The sequence below is a fragment of the Staurois parvus genome, unplaced genomic scaffold, assembly GCF_062004578.1.
Source record: "Staurois parvus isolate SC_StPar_1 unplaced genomic scaffold, SC_StPar_1.0 ptg000390l, whole genome shotgun sequence".
Classification (NCBI taxonomy): Eukaryota; Metazoa; Chordata; class Amphibia; order Anura; family Ranidae; genus Staurois; species Staurois parvus.
Window position 1 is genome coordinate 11,496,958 of NW_028318186.1, and position 18,399 is coordinate 11,515,356.

Consider the following 18,399-nt stretch of genomic DNA (forward strand, 5'->3'; position numbering starts at 1 on the left):
CATTTTATTTTTTGTATTCTCATTTTTAGCTAGCTTGGGTCCTTTTCACATCTTCCAGTTACTCATATTTAAAAACAATATGCTATTTACAAAACTCAATAGCTCAAGCAGAATTTTTACACACAGAAGCCATATGCTTACTTCCATATGGCTTCCTCCAAAAAGGAAAGAAACATCTACTGTGCTCTCTCTTTAAAAAAAACCCATGGTGCTTTGGGAATCCTTTGTCATATATTAAATGTCTACTTTTCAAAGAGTGTATATACAGTACAAAAAAAATTAAACCTAAACACAATGTAAATGAACCCAAAACCATTGAAGATTCTATTAGACTAATAACATTCAATCACGCTAAAAATACTTTTAAATTACTTCAACATTAAATAGCTTGGCAGATGTTTATCATTTTGTATCATTTTATTTAGTAAAAATGTTTTGGAGAAGACCTGGCAAGGACAATATGGCAATCATTAGGCTTAGTGTACACTTGCGGTTTGGTGGCAGCAAAAACAACTGGTTGAGCCGTGTTTTCACTCCCCCCCACCAAGCCCCAAAGGCAGTTGAGTAGGGTATACATGTGCCATAGGCTGTCCAAACCAGGGGCGGAGAGACCATTTGGAAACTCGGGCACTGCCCGAGGGGCCAGGGTCAGTAAGGGGCCCCATAAGATGCCCTTGTTACCTTTCTCATAGGCTTTTTTGAGTTAGGGCAAGGACACAGGGGCTCCATGATCCCCTTTTGCCCGGGGGCCCCGTGAGTTGTCAGTCCGCCCCTGGTCCAAACATAACCCCTGTTGTCATGTACAGCAAGCAGTACTACGCACCGAACATGACCCACTCATGGGACATGCTGCAATGCAATTTTACATGTTAAAACAGGCAGTGGTGAAGCAATATAACACCTTCTAATGGTCCGTAAATGCCCTCCGAATTGAGGTACAAAAAGTCCCTCAATTTGTATCGCCTCCTTTCCCCCAACCTCAGCCCAATCTCGATCCAGTGCTGTGCCCATCTCCAGCAACTCGCTCCTCAAAGAGGCAGCAGTAGGAGCCATTGGCTGTTGTTGCTATCAATCAAATCCTGTGAGCAATCACTTGTAGGTCCAATTTTTCTGTAGGACATGTAGAGCCATTTTTTTTTGTTTTTAGATTAGGAAAGGGTTTAAACTCCTCCTAGTTCATTTTTCCTGCCTTTACCCTGCTGAAGAGATTCTTCTTCACTTCACATCCATTCCCTGATGTCCTCAGCAGAGTGTGAACCTGGAGGTGCTCAGCTCTGATCATTTGTTGATTCTGAGCTGTCAAAATCCCAGCTGAAAATCCAGGTAAACAGCAGATCAAGCTATAGTATATCGGCTGGAGCAGAGTGCAGGGAAGAAATTAGGGGTCTAAAAAGACATAAAAACAACCTGTCACCCACCCAATGCTATTGGAATAGAGAGCATGTTAGCTCCCTTGTTATTAAATAAAAAAAAATAATAAAATAGTAAAATAAAATGTTAAAAAATGTAAAATATTATTAAATACGAGAACAAATATATTCACATTCAGGAGTGAGAGAATTAATTCTAAGTCTTTCATTTACAGTTAACTCTGAACTGATGAACTGCAAAGCCATCTAAAGCATCGCCTATTGATAATTTTGGGTATCAATTTTTCACAGCTTTGAGGCTTGACAGATTTGTTGTCTATTTACTCCATACAACCATGTCTCTTATTTTGTATTAAAAATTGGGGATAATATGGTACTTGTGTGAAATAAATTAAATTTTAGGGTGAATTTCCCTGAAAATAAAGATTTTGAAATAGTAGTGCAAATAAACAACAATTAAAAATTCCAGCTACCGTCATGTTATTTTGCAGGGCCTCTGCGTTCAGAAAATCTATAATTTTCTTGGGTTTTATAGGTATAGGTAAATTTATAGCCAAAAATGTGTGAAAAAATGATAATAAATTGCTCCAGAGGGGAAATGGTTACGGTGTGATGGGGGATGTTTTTAATACAGTATTGTAGTTTAGGCTGGGGTCTGATTTAGGGAGCTCCAGCAAAGGACCCTTAAGTTTACTTAATTCAAAAGCCATTACGTCTTTTTTAGTCCTAATTACATGAAATGCCGATTTGCAATACACCAGCTGAAAGCTGGTATCAGGCTTCTGATATTATAGGTGATGATTAGCATTTGCCATCCAGCGAGCATGCATGCTCTGAAAAGTGAAAAAAAGTGCTGTTACCCTCATTATGCAAGTAATAAAAAAATATATTTTAGAAGTGACAGGTCCTCTTTAAAGTCAGCCTCATCAGAGTATTTTTATATCATATGTATAGTTGACAGAAACCTCTGACTACGTTTTTTCTCTACAGACTGATTGGAACATTCCGCATGGTCCTCCAGAAAGTGGTGGAAGAGGCTCAGCTGGAAGTGACAGACACTCTTATCGATGACAATAATTCAGCAATCAGAGTATGTATCTAAAATGGAGTTCTAAGAGCAATTTGCTGTAATAGTATATCATCCTGTCAACTACTAAGATTGTGCATAAATTATCACAACCTTCTGCGCTAAAGTTGAACAAACCCATATGCCCCATATACAAGTTGAGAATATTGGATGAAAAAACACTTTTGGAGGGATCAAATGATAATCTGATCGTTAGTACACAACTTTGGACAGCTGATCACGACAGTTCATGCAACAATATCAGCAAGGGACCAGCAGAAAAGGTTTTCTCGTATGATAACAGAGCAAATACTTTTTGTTTTAGCAGTGCAAAATTAATAAAAAATCGAGAGACCGAGACCATGCATGTTCGAAAAGGAAAGAATACATTACAATACAATACAATACATCACTTCTGAAGTTGTATTCTGCTGTACAAGAATTTTCATAACTTTAGTAACCTCTTCATTTTCCATATGTGACTAGCATGCAAAAACAAAAATGGATGACCATTCGTCTTCATTCTCATGATGTGTACGAGGTAATTGTTTACGACAATTTCTCCTAGCCTAACACCTATCGTTTCCCTCTAATAAAGGATGTATGGAAGAAATTGTGGTAGATGTCTGTTCAACCAGACAGCTACCTCTGCTAGACATCATAGTTTCTTAAAGGTGATTTCAGGTGGCTGATTTTTATTATTGCCTAGGACACAATCAACCACTTCCTTTAATGGGTGTTGCTTCTTTGGTGATATTGTGCTTGTCCAGCCAGCGAAGGACCAGGTTGTCAGGTGGTCACCAACGATAACACCTCTAAAGATGACCTTCATTGTGGCTCCTCTTAATTTCTGCATAAAAGAATCCAAGGGGGACCCATGATGAAGGACCACTTTAAGGGTGATGTCACTGGTGACAACCTGCCTGCCTGTTCCTTTGCTGGCTGGACCAGTACAATGTAACTAGGGAAGCAACAACCACTAAGGGAAATGGTTGATTGTGTTTTTGGTGTATAGATAAAATTTCCCAGACTTCCATAGTGTGGGGGTGACATCATCCTACTGCCAACAAGATCCTGGGGAATGCTCAGTAGCCAGTGGTGTATTTAGGTTTCGTGCCCACCCCCAAGGAGAGACCCCGACACCGACCAACACCCCCCCCACGAAACAACACCCCCCCCATGAAAGAGAGCCTGACATTGACCAACAACGCCCTAGTTTCAACCCCCCTCACCTGAGAGAGCCTTCCACTACCCCCCATACACTGGCAACCCTAAAAGGCTCACCTTCACAGCTCCGGACATCCCCCGGAACAAGAGTCAGGCTTTGCATACACATCAAACAGCCCGCAGTCTCTCTCAGATCCCACCTGGTCCCCATGCTGTGTGTGTCCTTCTCCCTTTCCTTCTTTTGGGGGATGGCGCTGCCCCCCTGAAAAATGCCACCCTAGGCAAATGCCTTGTTTGCCTTGTGGTAAATGCACTCCTGTCAGTAGCCCTGATCTTGCAAGAAGACGCTTCAGCACAGCACAGGATCTTCTTCTCATGAGATCTGTGCTACTGAGTGTAGCACTATCCCCTTGGGGGTTGCTGTTGAGCGTTGGTTTTGCTTTTTAATCAAGGGGATTGAACTTAGATAGGGAGGATATAGGAGTGTACAGGATGAGGAAGGGTAACCAAAATCTGAGGGCAACTTCCTGAACTATTCACAACATCTCCACTGCAATGTAGTCACTTGTTGGAGTGCTAGCCAGCAACTCCTGTTGTAGTACTACAGACCCCAGATTAACTCTTCTTCCACCCAGCAGTCTGTAAGTTTCCTTTCCTGAGCAGGGGATTTGGCTCCTGTATCTTTTTTAAGCAAAGTGTTCAGTCACTAGAAAGGGGGCTAATCTGGTTTCCCACCAGAGTGCTCCTTCCCCTACCTGCCCAGGGGGTGTAGGTATACTCACTCAGATCCTCCCCTGCACAATTTGTGGAATGGCTGTTGTTTCCAGGCCTATCAGCTGGGCAGCTCATTCCTTGTCACACAGATGGTCCTGTCCCAGGGGACCAATGAGTCCTGAGCTTTCCTCCTCTCTGACTCCCGGCAAGCCCCATACCAGCAGGCCTCCTGGCCTTCACCAACCTCACATCTCTTTTCTCTCTACTTCACTCTAACACCCTCCTGTTCCTCCTGACTAAACAGGCTCCAATACCTCTTTAAGGAGTCCAGCCCCCTTCCAACCTCTTGTTGGGGATTGGCTGACATCCCCAAAGAGGTGCAGCCAGCTCGTCTTCAGATCCACCAACTGCCTCCAAGGCCCTCCCTGAGAACCACAGAGCAAGGGGAAATTCCAGAGAGGCTGGCCTGCAGAATCTCTCAGCCCTGACCCAAGTTTGACTCCTCTGGCTGTTATACCTGAGCTGCTAGCAGCTCCTGACTAACCATTAGGGATTTTAACTCCCCCTAGTTTAACTAGGAGGATGTAACATCAGCATTCTCTGAGAGCTGACCAGAAGCAGGATGTGGTCCCCATTGCCTAGGCACTGCAGAAGGAAGCTGGGAAAGGTAGGTATATTATTCACTGATACAATGTGATACAATGAAGCCAGAAACTCAGTAACATCCATTGGAATAATTCTTTATTGGCTACATAGCATGATACAGCAGTGACATGCTAACTCGTTTCGACCGAAACCTTACTCATAGCAGGCATGCTATGAGTTAGGCTGCTGCCAAAACGTGTTAGCATGTTACTGCTGCATCCTGCTATGTAGCCAATAAAGAATTATTCCAATGGATGTTACTGAGTTTCTGGCTTCATTGTATCAGAGGATTATTGATACATTTTAAAGGCATTTGGACCAGAGCAACGGTTCTCAGTCTCCCATGTAATCTGTGGTAGAGCATGCTTTCTTTTTGGACTAGGTATATTATCCAACTTCTCAACTCCTCCTCCCCACAACAGGTTTTATTTTGCCTTTTCATCTTTTTCGAAAAGTCGAGGGGAGCACATTGAATATGCAGACCTTTTCACTGAGGTGGAAATTTCACTGTCTCATTTCAACCTTTCTACATGCTGTGGGAGACTAGTTACATAGTCAGAAGGCCGCCCCCTTCTCACCACTAGCATCTGACAACACAGCTAGCAAGGAGACTGTTGAATTTCTGTAGTAAAGCACTGGCTAGAATAGTGTGGTGCAGGGCCCGATCTAGGGGGGTGCTGGGGTGGGCTGTGCCCACCCAGATTTTAGCTGTGCCCCCCCAGGTCTCTGAAAGTGCATGCGCTAATCCATGAGCCAGTCTGATGCAGACAGTTCATGTAAGCAGGCACACAGATGGGTACAATCCATGTAAGGGGAGCACTCTGATGGGGACACCTGATGTAAGGAAGCACTCTGATGGGGACTCTGATGGGGACACCTGATGTAAGGGGCCACTCTGATGAGGACTCTGATGGGACACCTGATGTAAGGGGCTACTCTGATGGGGACACCTGATGTAAGGAGGCACTCTGATGGGGACACCTGATGTAAGGGGGCACTCTGATGGGGACTCTGATGGGGACACCTGATGTAAGGGGCCACTCTGATGAGGACTCTGATGGGACACCTGATGTAAGGGGCCACTTTGATGGGACACCTGATGTAAGGAGCCACTCTGATGGGGACACCTGATGTAAGGGGGCACTCTGATGGGGACTCTGATGGGGACACCTGATGTAAGGGGCCACTCTGATGAGGACTCTGATGAGACACCTGATGTAAGGGACCACTTTGATGGGACACCTGATGTAAGGAGCCACTCTGATGGGGACACCTTATGTAAGGGGGGCACTCTGATGGGGACACCTGATGTAAAGGGGTACTCTGATGGGGATCCCTGATGTAAGGGAGCACTCTGATAGGGACCCTGATGGAAGAGGGCACTCTGATAGGGACACAGATGTAAGGGGGCACTCTGTTGGGGACAGTTGATGTAAGGGGGAACTCTGATGGAGGCACCCTCATAGGGACACCTGATGGGAACTCAATGTAAAGGAGGCCTCTGATGATTTAAAGAGGGACTCTGACAGGGACATCTGATATAAGGAGAACAGGTTCTCTGTCAGCCTGATACATACTAGTGTTTCCCAGGTCATGACCCTGTGTGACAGACTCTCAGTGATTCACACACAGTGTTGACATTTTGCCCCCTGACTTTTTTTTACTGCACCCCCAGACCAGGCAGGCTAGATCTGGCCCTGGTGTGGTGGGGATCAGGTCAGCCTCCTGACCCTCTGCGTCTCTTGTACTTGTCTCTGAAAGTGTTTAGAGTCAGAAATAAGCACCAGCTGTCTCCTTACTAGCTGCGTTGTTGGTTGACCGTGGGGGGCATCCTGTCTGACCATGTAGCTAGCCTTCCACAGCACGTAGGAAGATGGGACAAAGTAATACATGTACTTTGTCCCCTGGAAGACAGAAACATTAGACTTCTTTAAGCTCGGTAAACATGTTACAATCTGACCATAGGATCACCTTTAGATCTACCTAGAGCAGTGGTTCTCAACCTGTGGGTCGCGGCCCCTTTGGGGGTCGAACAACCCTTTCACAGGGGTTGCCTAAGACCATCAGAAAACACATATTTCCAATGTGTAAAGAGCAGCTACTGTGTAGAAAGCAGCTACTGTGTTGAAAGCAGCTACTGTGTTGAAAGCAGCTACTGTGTTGAAAGCAGCAGTATTGGAGGTAAAACGACACTTCATGAATTATAATTACTGGGTAAATAATTTTATGGTTGGGGGTCACCACAACATGAGGAACTGTATTAAAGGGTTGCGGCATTAGGAAGGCTGAGAACCACTGACCTAGAACTATGCAGCTGATAGTTTAGCTAGGTCCTCATATTTCATTTAGATTTGGTCTACATATTGCAAATCAAGTACAGATGGCTTGTATTAAAAAAGGATTGGGTTTTTTTTTTGCCTGCAAGATTTCTTTTCTTTGTTTCATAACCCAGATCTATTATATCAGCAACAATAGCATTCCAAAGTATTTGAGATGGTCTGCTCTAGAGATAAATATTTTATATATTGGAAGCTACATTTTCCGGGGCAGAAAACTGACAAGTTACATTTTTTCTTTTATATCTATATAGTTCTAAATATAATATTTTCTAGTTGCCATAACAACCCATAAAGAATTTATCACTGTCCAAAAATTTATGTTCTGCAGCAGTAACAGTCAAAACTACAATAAAAGTAAGAGTCTACCTCTTTTTCTCTGCAAGTTGCATCTTCACTCTGACTATCACTGAGCCAAAGTGAATGAAGCCAGTGGTGCACCTACTGGGAAGGGCAGTAGAGACAGCTGCCTAGGGGACAAATGATCTGGGGCACAATTCCTCATTGGAGAAAATCATTTTACCTGTGTAGTGACATAAAACTAAACCAGGTTATTGCAAGTATTATATTGTGCCCAGACAGGACTATAAGGCTTTGTGTAAGGCTTCATTACACAGGTCTATGGGCCTCAAATACTCACAAACCTGTCAAATTATGATGAGTGGCTGAGTTTGTGCAGCCACTGCGTCGCCGTAAACTTACTTGGGCTCATGGCCGTGGATAAGGGGGTACCACCAGTCCTCTGTATGGGGTCCAGGCCAGCAGGGGGGCCCAGGCAGCTGGGTGAATCAGAAGGGGGCTGAAAGCTGGCTTCTTCTCCTCTCCCTTCCGCTGCTTTCAGCTGCTGCAGAGAGAGCCATACAGGGGATCGGTTCCAGCAATTGCCCCTTCGCTGCACTCATCCCCCTCCCTGTGTGCCATACGTTTCCTTCTGCTACCCAGGCCCCCCTGTGTGCCCCCACCTCCGTAGTGATGTCAGTTTCCCTCCTCTCCATCCTACCAGAAGCTGCAAGCACAGAATAGAATCCTTCAGGATGGAGATTGGGGGAAGGGAGTGGGTAAATATTTGACATTTATCAGCCCCTTCCTTTCCTGAATGAACACAATGAGTGATTAGTACCAGTTACTCACTGTGTTCATTCATACCTAAAGCATAGGAAACTGTGTTTTTTTGGAGGGGAGGACTATCGGGTTGGCTGTATGGGGCCCCATGGTTTCTAACAGCAGCCCTGCTAGGGCTACCTTTATTCAACGCCTGGAGGCACGTGTCTCATTTACAGTCTATAAGCCTCAGCACTCATGTGAATGAGCCCAAAGGGTAATATAGCAAACAAGATGGCATGAATGGATAAAATGTTTTGAAACTATTGACTACTGCAACTCCCTCCTCTTTGGATTACCTTTACATAGGCCCTTCAGTCATGAATGCTGCTGCCAGACTCATCCACCTTACTTACCATTCACTGTCTGCTATCCCTCTCTACCAAGGGCGGACTGACAATTTGGAGACTCGGGCACTGCCCGAGGGCCCGGGGTCAGTAGGTGGCCCCATGAGATGCGCCTGGTACCTTTTTCATAGGCTTTTTTGAGTTTGGGCAAGCACACAGGGGCCCCATGATCCCCTATTGCCCGAGGGCCCCATGAGTTGTCAGTCCGCCCCTGCTCTCTACCAATCCCTTTGTTGGCTTCTGCTCACCCAATTAATAAAATTCAAAATACTAACAACTTACAAATCCATCCACAATTCTGCCCCCAGCTACATCACTAACCAAGTCTCAAATTATCTACCAAATTGTTCTTTGTTCTTCCCAAGACCTCCTGCTCTCTAGCTCCTTCATCACCTCCTCCCATGCTTACCTTCAGATTTTCTCCAGAGCCTCTCTGGCCCTCTAGAACTCCATACCCCAATTGGTCCGACTGTCTGCCTATCCCACCCCCACCTAACAACTGTACCTTTATTTTTTCCATCAGCTCATCCCCCACAATTATTATCTTTTCTATCACTTGACCCTCCCTTTTAGATTGTCAGCTCTTATGGGCAAGGCCCTCTGATTCCTCCTGTATTTAATTGTATTGTAATTGTACTGTGTGCCCTCATGTTATAAAGCGCTGTGCAAACTGTTGGTGCTACATAAATCTTGAATAATAATAATAATAAAGATAAAAAGATCATCAGACTCTGTGGTTCAAGCTGGATTAACACTCCTATGCGCATGGAATAGCACAAATCTGATGGGCACGGTGGCTCCACATGAACTTTGCAGTGATATAGCAGATGGTGGAAGGAACCACAGTGCCTAGAGTGGGACCCGCTAACCCATATGCTTGGGAGTATTGAAGTGCAGAGGAGACTATACTGTATCTTTCCAAGACAGAAAAGTGTGGACTCGCCAGCCACATGATAGGAAAGTTTTCTACATGTTGCTTACATGGTGTCTCTGGAATATACTATATGATTGACAGGGTCACTTTCTATAACTTTGAATTCCCTAGGCAAAACGCTTAAGAATCAACTTTCTTCAATTGAGATATTTAATTTTCCTCCCTTCAGATTTATTTTTTCTTTTTTTTCAAGAGTGTCTTGTATAGAATTTAGATAACACTCAATGGGATATAATTTTCCCATTCCTTTATACGCTTCTACAGTCTGTGTAGATATTCTCTTTGTAAAATTTTGAAGTCCTAGACTATTTGACTTGTCTGATCTCGCATTATCCACTTATATTCTGTACTTGAAGTTGAGGCAATTTTCTAAGTGTACAAAAACTGTTTAAAATAGCATGTCGTTAAATAGATGTCAGAAGAGTTCATAGCTTAGACAAAACTCTGAACTTGTCATTGTCGGAGTAAATTGTCTAGAGAAAATGAACTTTGCCAATATCAAGTTCTTTCAGTATGCCAGGATAAAGTTGTGAGGGTCTGTTAAAGGGTATGCAAAAGCCTTCATTAACGTATAAGCATCATGGCTGAACAACCCATCCACGCCTACAGACTCACAAATGGCATAACCCATTATAAGGGTTATTATTATTATATGTCTACATAATGCATCTTCTACTGCAAAAACCGACAACACTCATCCCCATGTTAGTGATGCTGACTCCTTAATTGCCATTCAGTAATCATTTACAGCAGATGTGGGATACTGGGAGCTCCCTCCGAAACACCCCCCGATTCTCCCATTTCATTACTGCTACACGAAATCTCTCTTAGGGAGTTAATTAGAAAGCTTGCGGCACTTAAAAAGACCTAGCAAACTCCTTATCATGCATGAACCAAAATGTTGTATTAGGATTATTGCATTGTCTTTATCCCACCAGGTCCTTAAGGAGATTGCAACCCTTTCTTATGTTCAAAGTCAGTAGAAAATCTTTTACTAAAAAAGTGTATCTAAAGGCATTTTGTTTGTTAGTTTTAGATAGACTAGGGAATGGTTGGGTTTTTATCATTGTTTAAATCTCTGAAAGTGAGATGTACCCTACTTGCCCGGGTGACCATTGTCACCACGACCAAAAGTGAGGGGGAAACCTAAGAATTCCAGTTGTCATCAAGCAAGTGGTGAAATCCTCCAATGGGGACACCTATTCCTGTGAGAGCTCTCTAAGATGGGAATTTCAGTTTTTGCTTTTTTTTAGTTTTGAGAGAATTCCTTTTACTTCCTGCTGCGTCTTCAGGGCAGAAATTGAAATCCAGCAGGAAGGACTTCCAAATGTTCTTTCCCTGTCTACCTAAGAGTTTTGGGTGTTCCTGTCCACATTTGTGCTTTCATGTTCCTCCTGTTACATTTGCCATATTATAAAATAAATCTAACAATGCAGTAGGTGACAGTGGGAGACCCCAGCTCACCAAAGCCCACCACTTACCCTTCACACTTTGTGGTGGCATCAAAGTTTGCTTCTTCTTTTCTTCAATTCTAGTATTTTTACCTGGTAATTAGCAGTTATTTGACTTTCAGTGATAGGGTAACAACCTTCCCTGAGCAGCATCCTATAAAGGAGCAGCTTTGTCACCCTGGGATAAGTACATAGTTAGTCTGGCTGAAAAAAGACAAAAGTCCATCCAGTTCAAACATTGAAAAAAAAAAAGTTATAATCCTATACCCACAGTTGATCCAGAGGAAGCCAAAAAAACCCAGCAAAGCATGATCCAATTTGCTCCTGCAGGGGAAAAAAATCCTTCCTGATCCCCCGAGAGGCAATCGGAGATTCTCTGGATCAACTTTACCTATAAATGTTAGTATCCAGTTATATTCTGTGTATCTAGGAAAGAATCCAGGACTTTTTAAAGCAATCCACTGAGCTGGACAGGACCAACTCTTGAGGGAGTCTATTCCACATTTTCACAGCTCTCACTGTGAAGAAACCTTTCCGTATTTGGAGATTAAATTTCTTTTCCTCCAGACATAAAGAGTGCCCCCTTGTCCTCTGTGATGACCTCAGGGTGAATAGCTCTACACCGAGTTTTCTATATGAACCACTGATGTATTTATACATGGTGATCATATCCCCCCCTTATGTATTATACATGGAGATCATATCCCCCCTTATGTATTATACATGGAGATCATATCCCCCTTATGTATTATACATGGTGATCATATCCCCCCTTATGTATTATACATGGAGATCATATCCCCCCTTATGTATTATACATGGAGATCATATCCCCCCTTATGTATTATACATGGAGATCATATCCCCCTTATGTATTATACATGGAGATCATATCCCCCCTTATGTATTATACATGGAGATCATATCCCCCCTTATGTATTATACATGGAGATCATATCCCCCCTTATGTATTATACATGGAGATCATATCCCCCCTTATGTATTATACATGGAGATCATATCCCCCCTTATGTATTATACATGGAGATCATATCCCCCTTATGTATTATACATGGAGATCATATCCCCCTTATGTATTATACATGGTGATCATATCCCCCCTTATGTATTATACATGGTGATCATATCCCCCTTATGTATTATACATGGAGATCATATCCCCCCTTATGTATTATACATGGAGATCATGTACCCCTTATGTATTATACATGGAGATCATATCCCCCCCCATGTATTATACATGGAGATCATATCCCACCTTATGTATTATACATGGAGATCATATCCCCCCTTATGTATTATACATGGAGATCATATCCCCCTTAATCTCCTCTTCTCAAGAGAGAATAAATTCAGTTCCTCTAATCTTTCCTCATAGCTGATCTCCTCCATGCCTCGTATCAGTTTAGTTGCCCTTCTCTACAGAAACAATTGAGTACTGACATGATACTTTTTTTATTTGCACTAACATACAATTTTGAGGACAAGCTTTCGGGGTATGTTCCCTTCTTCAAGGTCCAGGCAGTACTTCTGCCTTGGAGTACTACCCCGGGGAATTGTAGGAATGAATTGGCCCATGTTGCTACGAGGTGGTACAAAAGGTTTCAGGATGGCAGCACAAGGATGCATGCACAGTCACAGGGAGAACCAATCAGTGTGCCAAATGACATTGTTCTGTGTACAGTACATCGGGAGCTGTGCAACTGGTGCTATTCTGACCACGTGCATTACCAAGTCTGCTCATTCATTGTGGACAGCAAGTGAGAGCAAAGAGCAAACGTGAAATTCTGCATGAAACCTGTACACTCAATTTTCGTCACCGGATCCTTGACATGAAAGACGGATCATCCGTGGCACGCAGAGTTCTTGGTAGACTTCGACGCGGTGTTCCTTCTTCTCCTGAGTCAGCAGCCTTGGGAGGAATTTGGCAGCAACGCGGCATATATTAAAATCACACGTGACGATTACCTGGACTGTTCCGTATAACACACTGACAATGGCAGCAATGTTGTGGATTGTTCTCCGATAATCATCATGCACAAGTTATCCAAATGGTTTCGACATTTGAAGGTCTTCCTGATCTCTCGTCATCTTCCAGTGATGTTCTTCTGCTCTTGAAGTGTGCATGCCAGTCAAAACATCCAGAACAACTCCTTGGAGCATCACAGTAAACTTGCCGAATCATATCAAACTTCTCTGTAGCAGATTTGCCCAGTTTCACATTTGTTCTTTGTTTTAACTTGATTCAATGATGAAATAGCAGATGTGGTAATGCACATGGCCAGAACAGCACCAGTTGCACAGCTCCCGATGCACACAGGACAATGTCTTTTGGCACACTAACTTATGAAGGTCTGTGCTCCCGGTGACTGTGCGTGCAGCCTTGTGCTGCCATCTGTTAGCGTGTTACAAAAATAGTTTCAAAACTTTTTGATACCACCTTGCAAGTGAGGATTGACAAACTCTCATTGCTGAAGTCTAACCAGATGTATACCTAGTTGGTAACGATGCTTTATCTTAATGTTCCATTGTCTTTGTTACTTTTCAGACCAGTGTCAGTATCGAGCTCAGGTATCAGACCATGGACGGCTCCGTGGGCGCCTGGAATGATGGCGAGTTTTTGGGCAACACAAACATACAGTCTGAGCTGGACATTAACTACCACTTAGAGACGGACAGCTTGCTATCTGGGCATAGCCAAAATTCTGCCACTTCACCAGGCCGATCACACCAAAGTCTGCTCTCTGGGGAGAGGACGTTCCGAAGGTAACAATTATTCTTACCCCTCATGGTTCCTGATCTGCTCTTAAGGGCAGATCCAATGGATGGTATTGTATGCCTAGTTGAGACTTTCCTTCAGCTCTTCTCTTAAATTAGAACGCATGATAGGCTATAACCCACTTCCCACGCATCTATGTCCAACCTTGTTGTCCCGGAGACGAGTCCACTTACATACTGTACCTGGCTACTCAATCATTCTGAATCAACTGTAATGGCTTTAAATTGTTAGACTGTATCTATTTTTTTTAATTATATCTTTTATTGAATTTTTAAGTATAAAAACACTTACATTACAAAACCATCATAAATTCTTATTACATCATACACATTCCCTTAAAACCCACCCCTCCCCCCAAAACCACCCTTCCCACACAAAATGACCCTGTCTAATTTCATCCTTATCCTCTCTTTTCCCTCCTATTGATCTAGTCGTATATCTAGATCTCTTTAGCCCTTTAAATTCTCCTATTCTACTACCGGGGAACCTTTCATTTTTAATTATTTTTCTGATGTTTTAACTCGTTCCATCTACCCCAAATCTTTCAAAATTTTTCTATTTCATTTTTCTCCATGAAACAAAGTTCCTTCATCCTGTTAACATTTTCTATTCTATCTATCCAGTCCTTTATTGTTGATGGATCCTGGGCTTTCCAAAACTTTGGGATTAAACCCTTAGCTGCACTAATCAGATGGTATACTAAGTTGTTTTTATATTGTTTTACTGATATCCCTGTTTTAAAGAAGAGACAAACCCACGGGTCCTTCTGTATAGGCGTCCCCCAAATTTCCTCTATATGGAGTATTGTCTCCTGCCAAAATAACTGAATTTTTGGGCAATCCCACCATATATGAGCCATTGTCCCTATTGCCCCACACCCTCTCCAACATAAAGGTGATACTTCTTCTCGCTGTTTATGTGCCACACTCGGTGTACGGTACCATCTGGATAAACATTTATAGTTCATCTCAACTATGTTTGTGTTCAGCACCCCATGCATTAACTTAAACATTTTCTTCTTCTGGTGATCATTCATTTATTTTCCAAATTCTCTTTCCAAACCCTCCAAGAACGACGGGGATCCAGCTCCCCCCAATTCAACCAGGATCTTATAAACCTTAGAGATTATATGTCCACATCCCATTTTAGTACTCAAGAGGTTTTCGAATGGGAGCATGGTTAGACTGTATCTAGGCTATAAACTTGTGGTTCTAGGTGTGCCGTGCCCCTCGAGGTTTATGGAATGATCTGCATACTTCCTGTCACTGTCTTTAAATATTGACTAAACTCTCTGTTTGCACTTGTGATTATTCAAGCTTATACTGTAAGGGGGGTTTTCCTCGGCATGTTGAAAGAAAAAGGAAAAGGTTTTTTTACTTTGATTTTATGTAACCTTTTTTTTACAAGTGTTGACTTGTGGCTCTATGCGTCTTGTGATTTCTAGTAACCCACCAAAATGATGACAGGCAGTACCCAACTACTACGCAGATTGCTGGATTTATTGTTATTACCTGTAAACAGGCTCAGCAAATGAAGCTCATTATTTTGACAACTTGACTCAATGTTTTCAATTATATACCTCTTTTTTTGTTACAGTCATTAGAAAAATGTTGTATACTGTTTTAGTTTAGTTAGTATAGTACATCCTCATGTCAAAAGAAGAAGCTAACTTGAATAGTTACCATAACATACAATAAACAGTACTTACAGTGGGGCAAAAAAGTATTTAGTCAGCCACCAATTGTGCAAATTCTCCCACTTAAAAAGATGAGAGAGGCCTGTAATTGGCATCATAGGTAGACCTCAACTATGAAAGACAAAATGAGAAAAAAAATCCAAACAATCACATTGGCTGATTTGGAAAGAATTTATTTGCAAATTATGGTGGAAAATAAGTATTTGGTCACCTACAAACAAGCAAGAGTTCTGGCTCTCACAGACCTGTATCTTCTTCTTTAAGAGGCACCTCTGTCCTGCACTCATTACCTGTATCAATGGCACCTGTTTGAACTTGTTATCAGTATAAAAGACATCTGTCCACAACCTCAAACAGTCACACTCCAAACTCCACTATGGTGAAGACTAAAAAGCTGTCGAAGGACACCAGAAACAAAATCGTAGACCTGCACAAGGCTGGGAAGACCGAATCTGCAATAGGCAAGCAGCTTGGTGTGAACAAATCAACTGTGGGAGCAATAATTAGAAAATGGAAGACATACAATACCACAGATAATCTCCCTCGATCTGGGGCTCCATGCAAGATCTCACCCCGTAGGGTCAAAATGATCACAAGAACGGTGAGCAAAAATCCCAGGACCACACGGGGGGGACCTAGTGAATGACCTGCAGAGAGCTTGGACCAACGTAACAAAGGCTACCATCAGTAACACACTACGCTGCTAGAGACTCAGATCCTTCAGAGCCAGACGTGTCCCCCTGCTTAAGCCAGTACATGTCCGGGCCCGTCTGAAGTTTGCTAGAGAGCATTTGGACGATCCAGAAGAGGATTGGGAGAATGTCATATGGTCAGATGAAACCAAAATAGAACTGTTTGGTAGAAACACAACTCGTCGTGTTTGAAGGAGAGAGAATGCTGAGTTGCATCCAAAGAACACCATACCTACTGTGAAGCATGGGGGTGGCAACATCATGCTTTGGGGCTGTTTCTCCACAAAGGGACCAGGACGACTGATCCATGTACAGCACAGAATGAATGGGGCCATGTATCATGAGATTTTGAGTGCAAACCTCCTTCCATCAGCAAGGGCATTGAAGATGAAACGTGGCTGGGTCTTCCAACATGACAATGATCCCAAACATACCGCCCGGGCGAAGAAGGAGTGGCTTCGTAAGAAGCATTTCAAGGTCCTGGAGTGGCCTAGCCAGTCTCCAGATCTCAACCCTATAGAAAACCTTTGGAGGGAGTTGAAAGTCTGTGTTGCCCAGCGACAGCTCCAAAACATCACGGCTCTAGAGATCTGCATGGAGGAATGGGCCAACATACCAGCAACAGTGTGTGCCAACCTTGTGAAGACTTACAGGAAACGTTTGACCTCTGTCATTGCCAACAAAGGATATATAACAAAGTATTGAGATGAACTTTTGATATTGACCAAATACTTATTTTCCACCATAATTTGCAAATACATTTTTTCCAAATCAGCCAATGTGATTGTCTGGATTTTTTTTCTCATTTTGTCTCTCATAGTTGAGGTCTACCTATGATGCCAATTACAGGCCTCTCTCATCTTTTTAAGTGGGAGAACTTGCACAATTGGTGGCTGGCTAAATACTTTTTTGCCCCACTGTATGTAGATATGTATACATATGTATCTACTGTATATAAGATTTATGTATTTGGGTATAGACGTGTGGTTTTTCGTTTCGTTCTGAATTGAAATTCGGACATATTTTTTGTTATTCAGAAATTTGGATGCTTTCAAATTTTCTAATTACAATAGAAACAAATTTAAACAAATCCAAAATAACGAAATTCAATTTCAGCCGAACTTCATATTCGATCTAAATTCAAATTAAATTTGAATCAAATTCAAAAACAAATTCGAAATATAAATGGATTGCTTACTATTGCTGATTGCCTTCAAAGACTATGTATATTAGTGTTAGGATATAGCCATCTTCTGAAATTTAAATTTTGCAAACAAAATAAGAAAATAGAATAGAACAGAATAGGATATAAAAGCATAGAATAGAATAGAAAATAAAGGAATAGACTAGAAAAGGCTAGAATAGAATAGAAAAAAAATTGAATAGATTTGAATAGAATAGAATAAAATAGAAAGAATATAGTCATCTTTCGAAATTCGAATTTTGAAAAGAATAGAATAGAACAGAATAGAAGAGAAGAGAATATAGTAAAACAGAAAATAATAAAAATTAAAAGAATAGAATAAAATAGAAAACAAAAAAATAGAACAGAAAAGAATAGAAAATAAAAGAACAGAATAATATAGAAGAGAAAATAAAGGAATAGAAAAGAATAGCATTGAACAGAATCGAATAGAGTAAAAAATAATAGAATAGAAAAGAATGGAGTAAAACAAAATAGAATAAAAATAGAGGAATAGAATAGAGGAGAATAGAATGGAATAGAAAAGAATAGAACAGATTAGACAATAAAATAATAGAATAGAATTAAAAAGAATACAGTAAAAGAGAACAGAATAGAATATAAAAGAATAGAATAAAATAGAATTAAAAATAAGTAAATAGAATAGAAAGAATAGAAAAGAAAATATAATTAGAATAGAATAATATAGAATAAAGATGGCTTCTGAAATTCGAATTTTGAAAAGAACAGAATAGAGTAAAATAGAATAGAAAACAGAAGAACAGAATAAAATAGAAAATAAAGGAATAGAAAACATAGAATAGAAATCAACAGAATAGAAAATAAAAGAATAAAAAAAACTATAGAATAGAATATAACCATCTTCCGAAATTCGAA

The 18,399-nt window shown here is 41.7% G+C and overlaps 1 protein-coding gene across 18 annotated transcripts in view; it reads left to right on the forward strand.

The window, feature by feature from the left end:
* OTOF (otoferlin) overlaps positions 1-18,399 on the forward strand; it is a 547,586-nt gene that overhangs the window by 165,965 nt on the left and 363,222 nt on the right. For all 18 annotated transcript variants that reach the window (XM_089686080.1, XM_089686077.1, XM_089686076.1 and 15 more), the window contains exons 4-5: positions 2,361-2,460; positions 13,701-13,918. In XM_089686080.1, the coding sequence (XP_089542206.1) occupies positions 2,361-2,460; positions 13,701-13,918 (318 nt within the window). The remainder of the gene's footprint in view (positions 1-2,360; positions 2,461-13,700; positions 13,919-18,399) is intronic.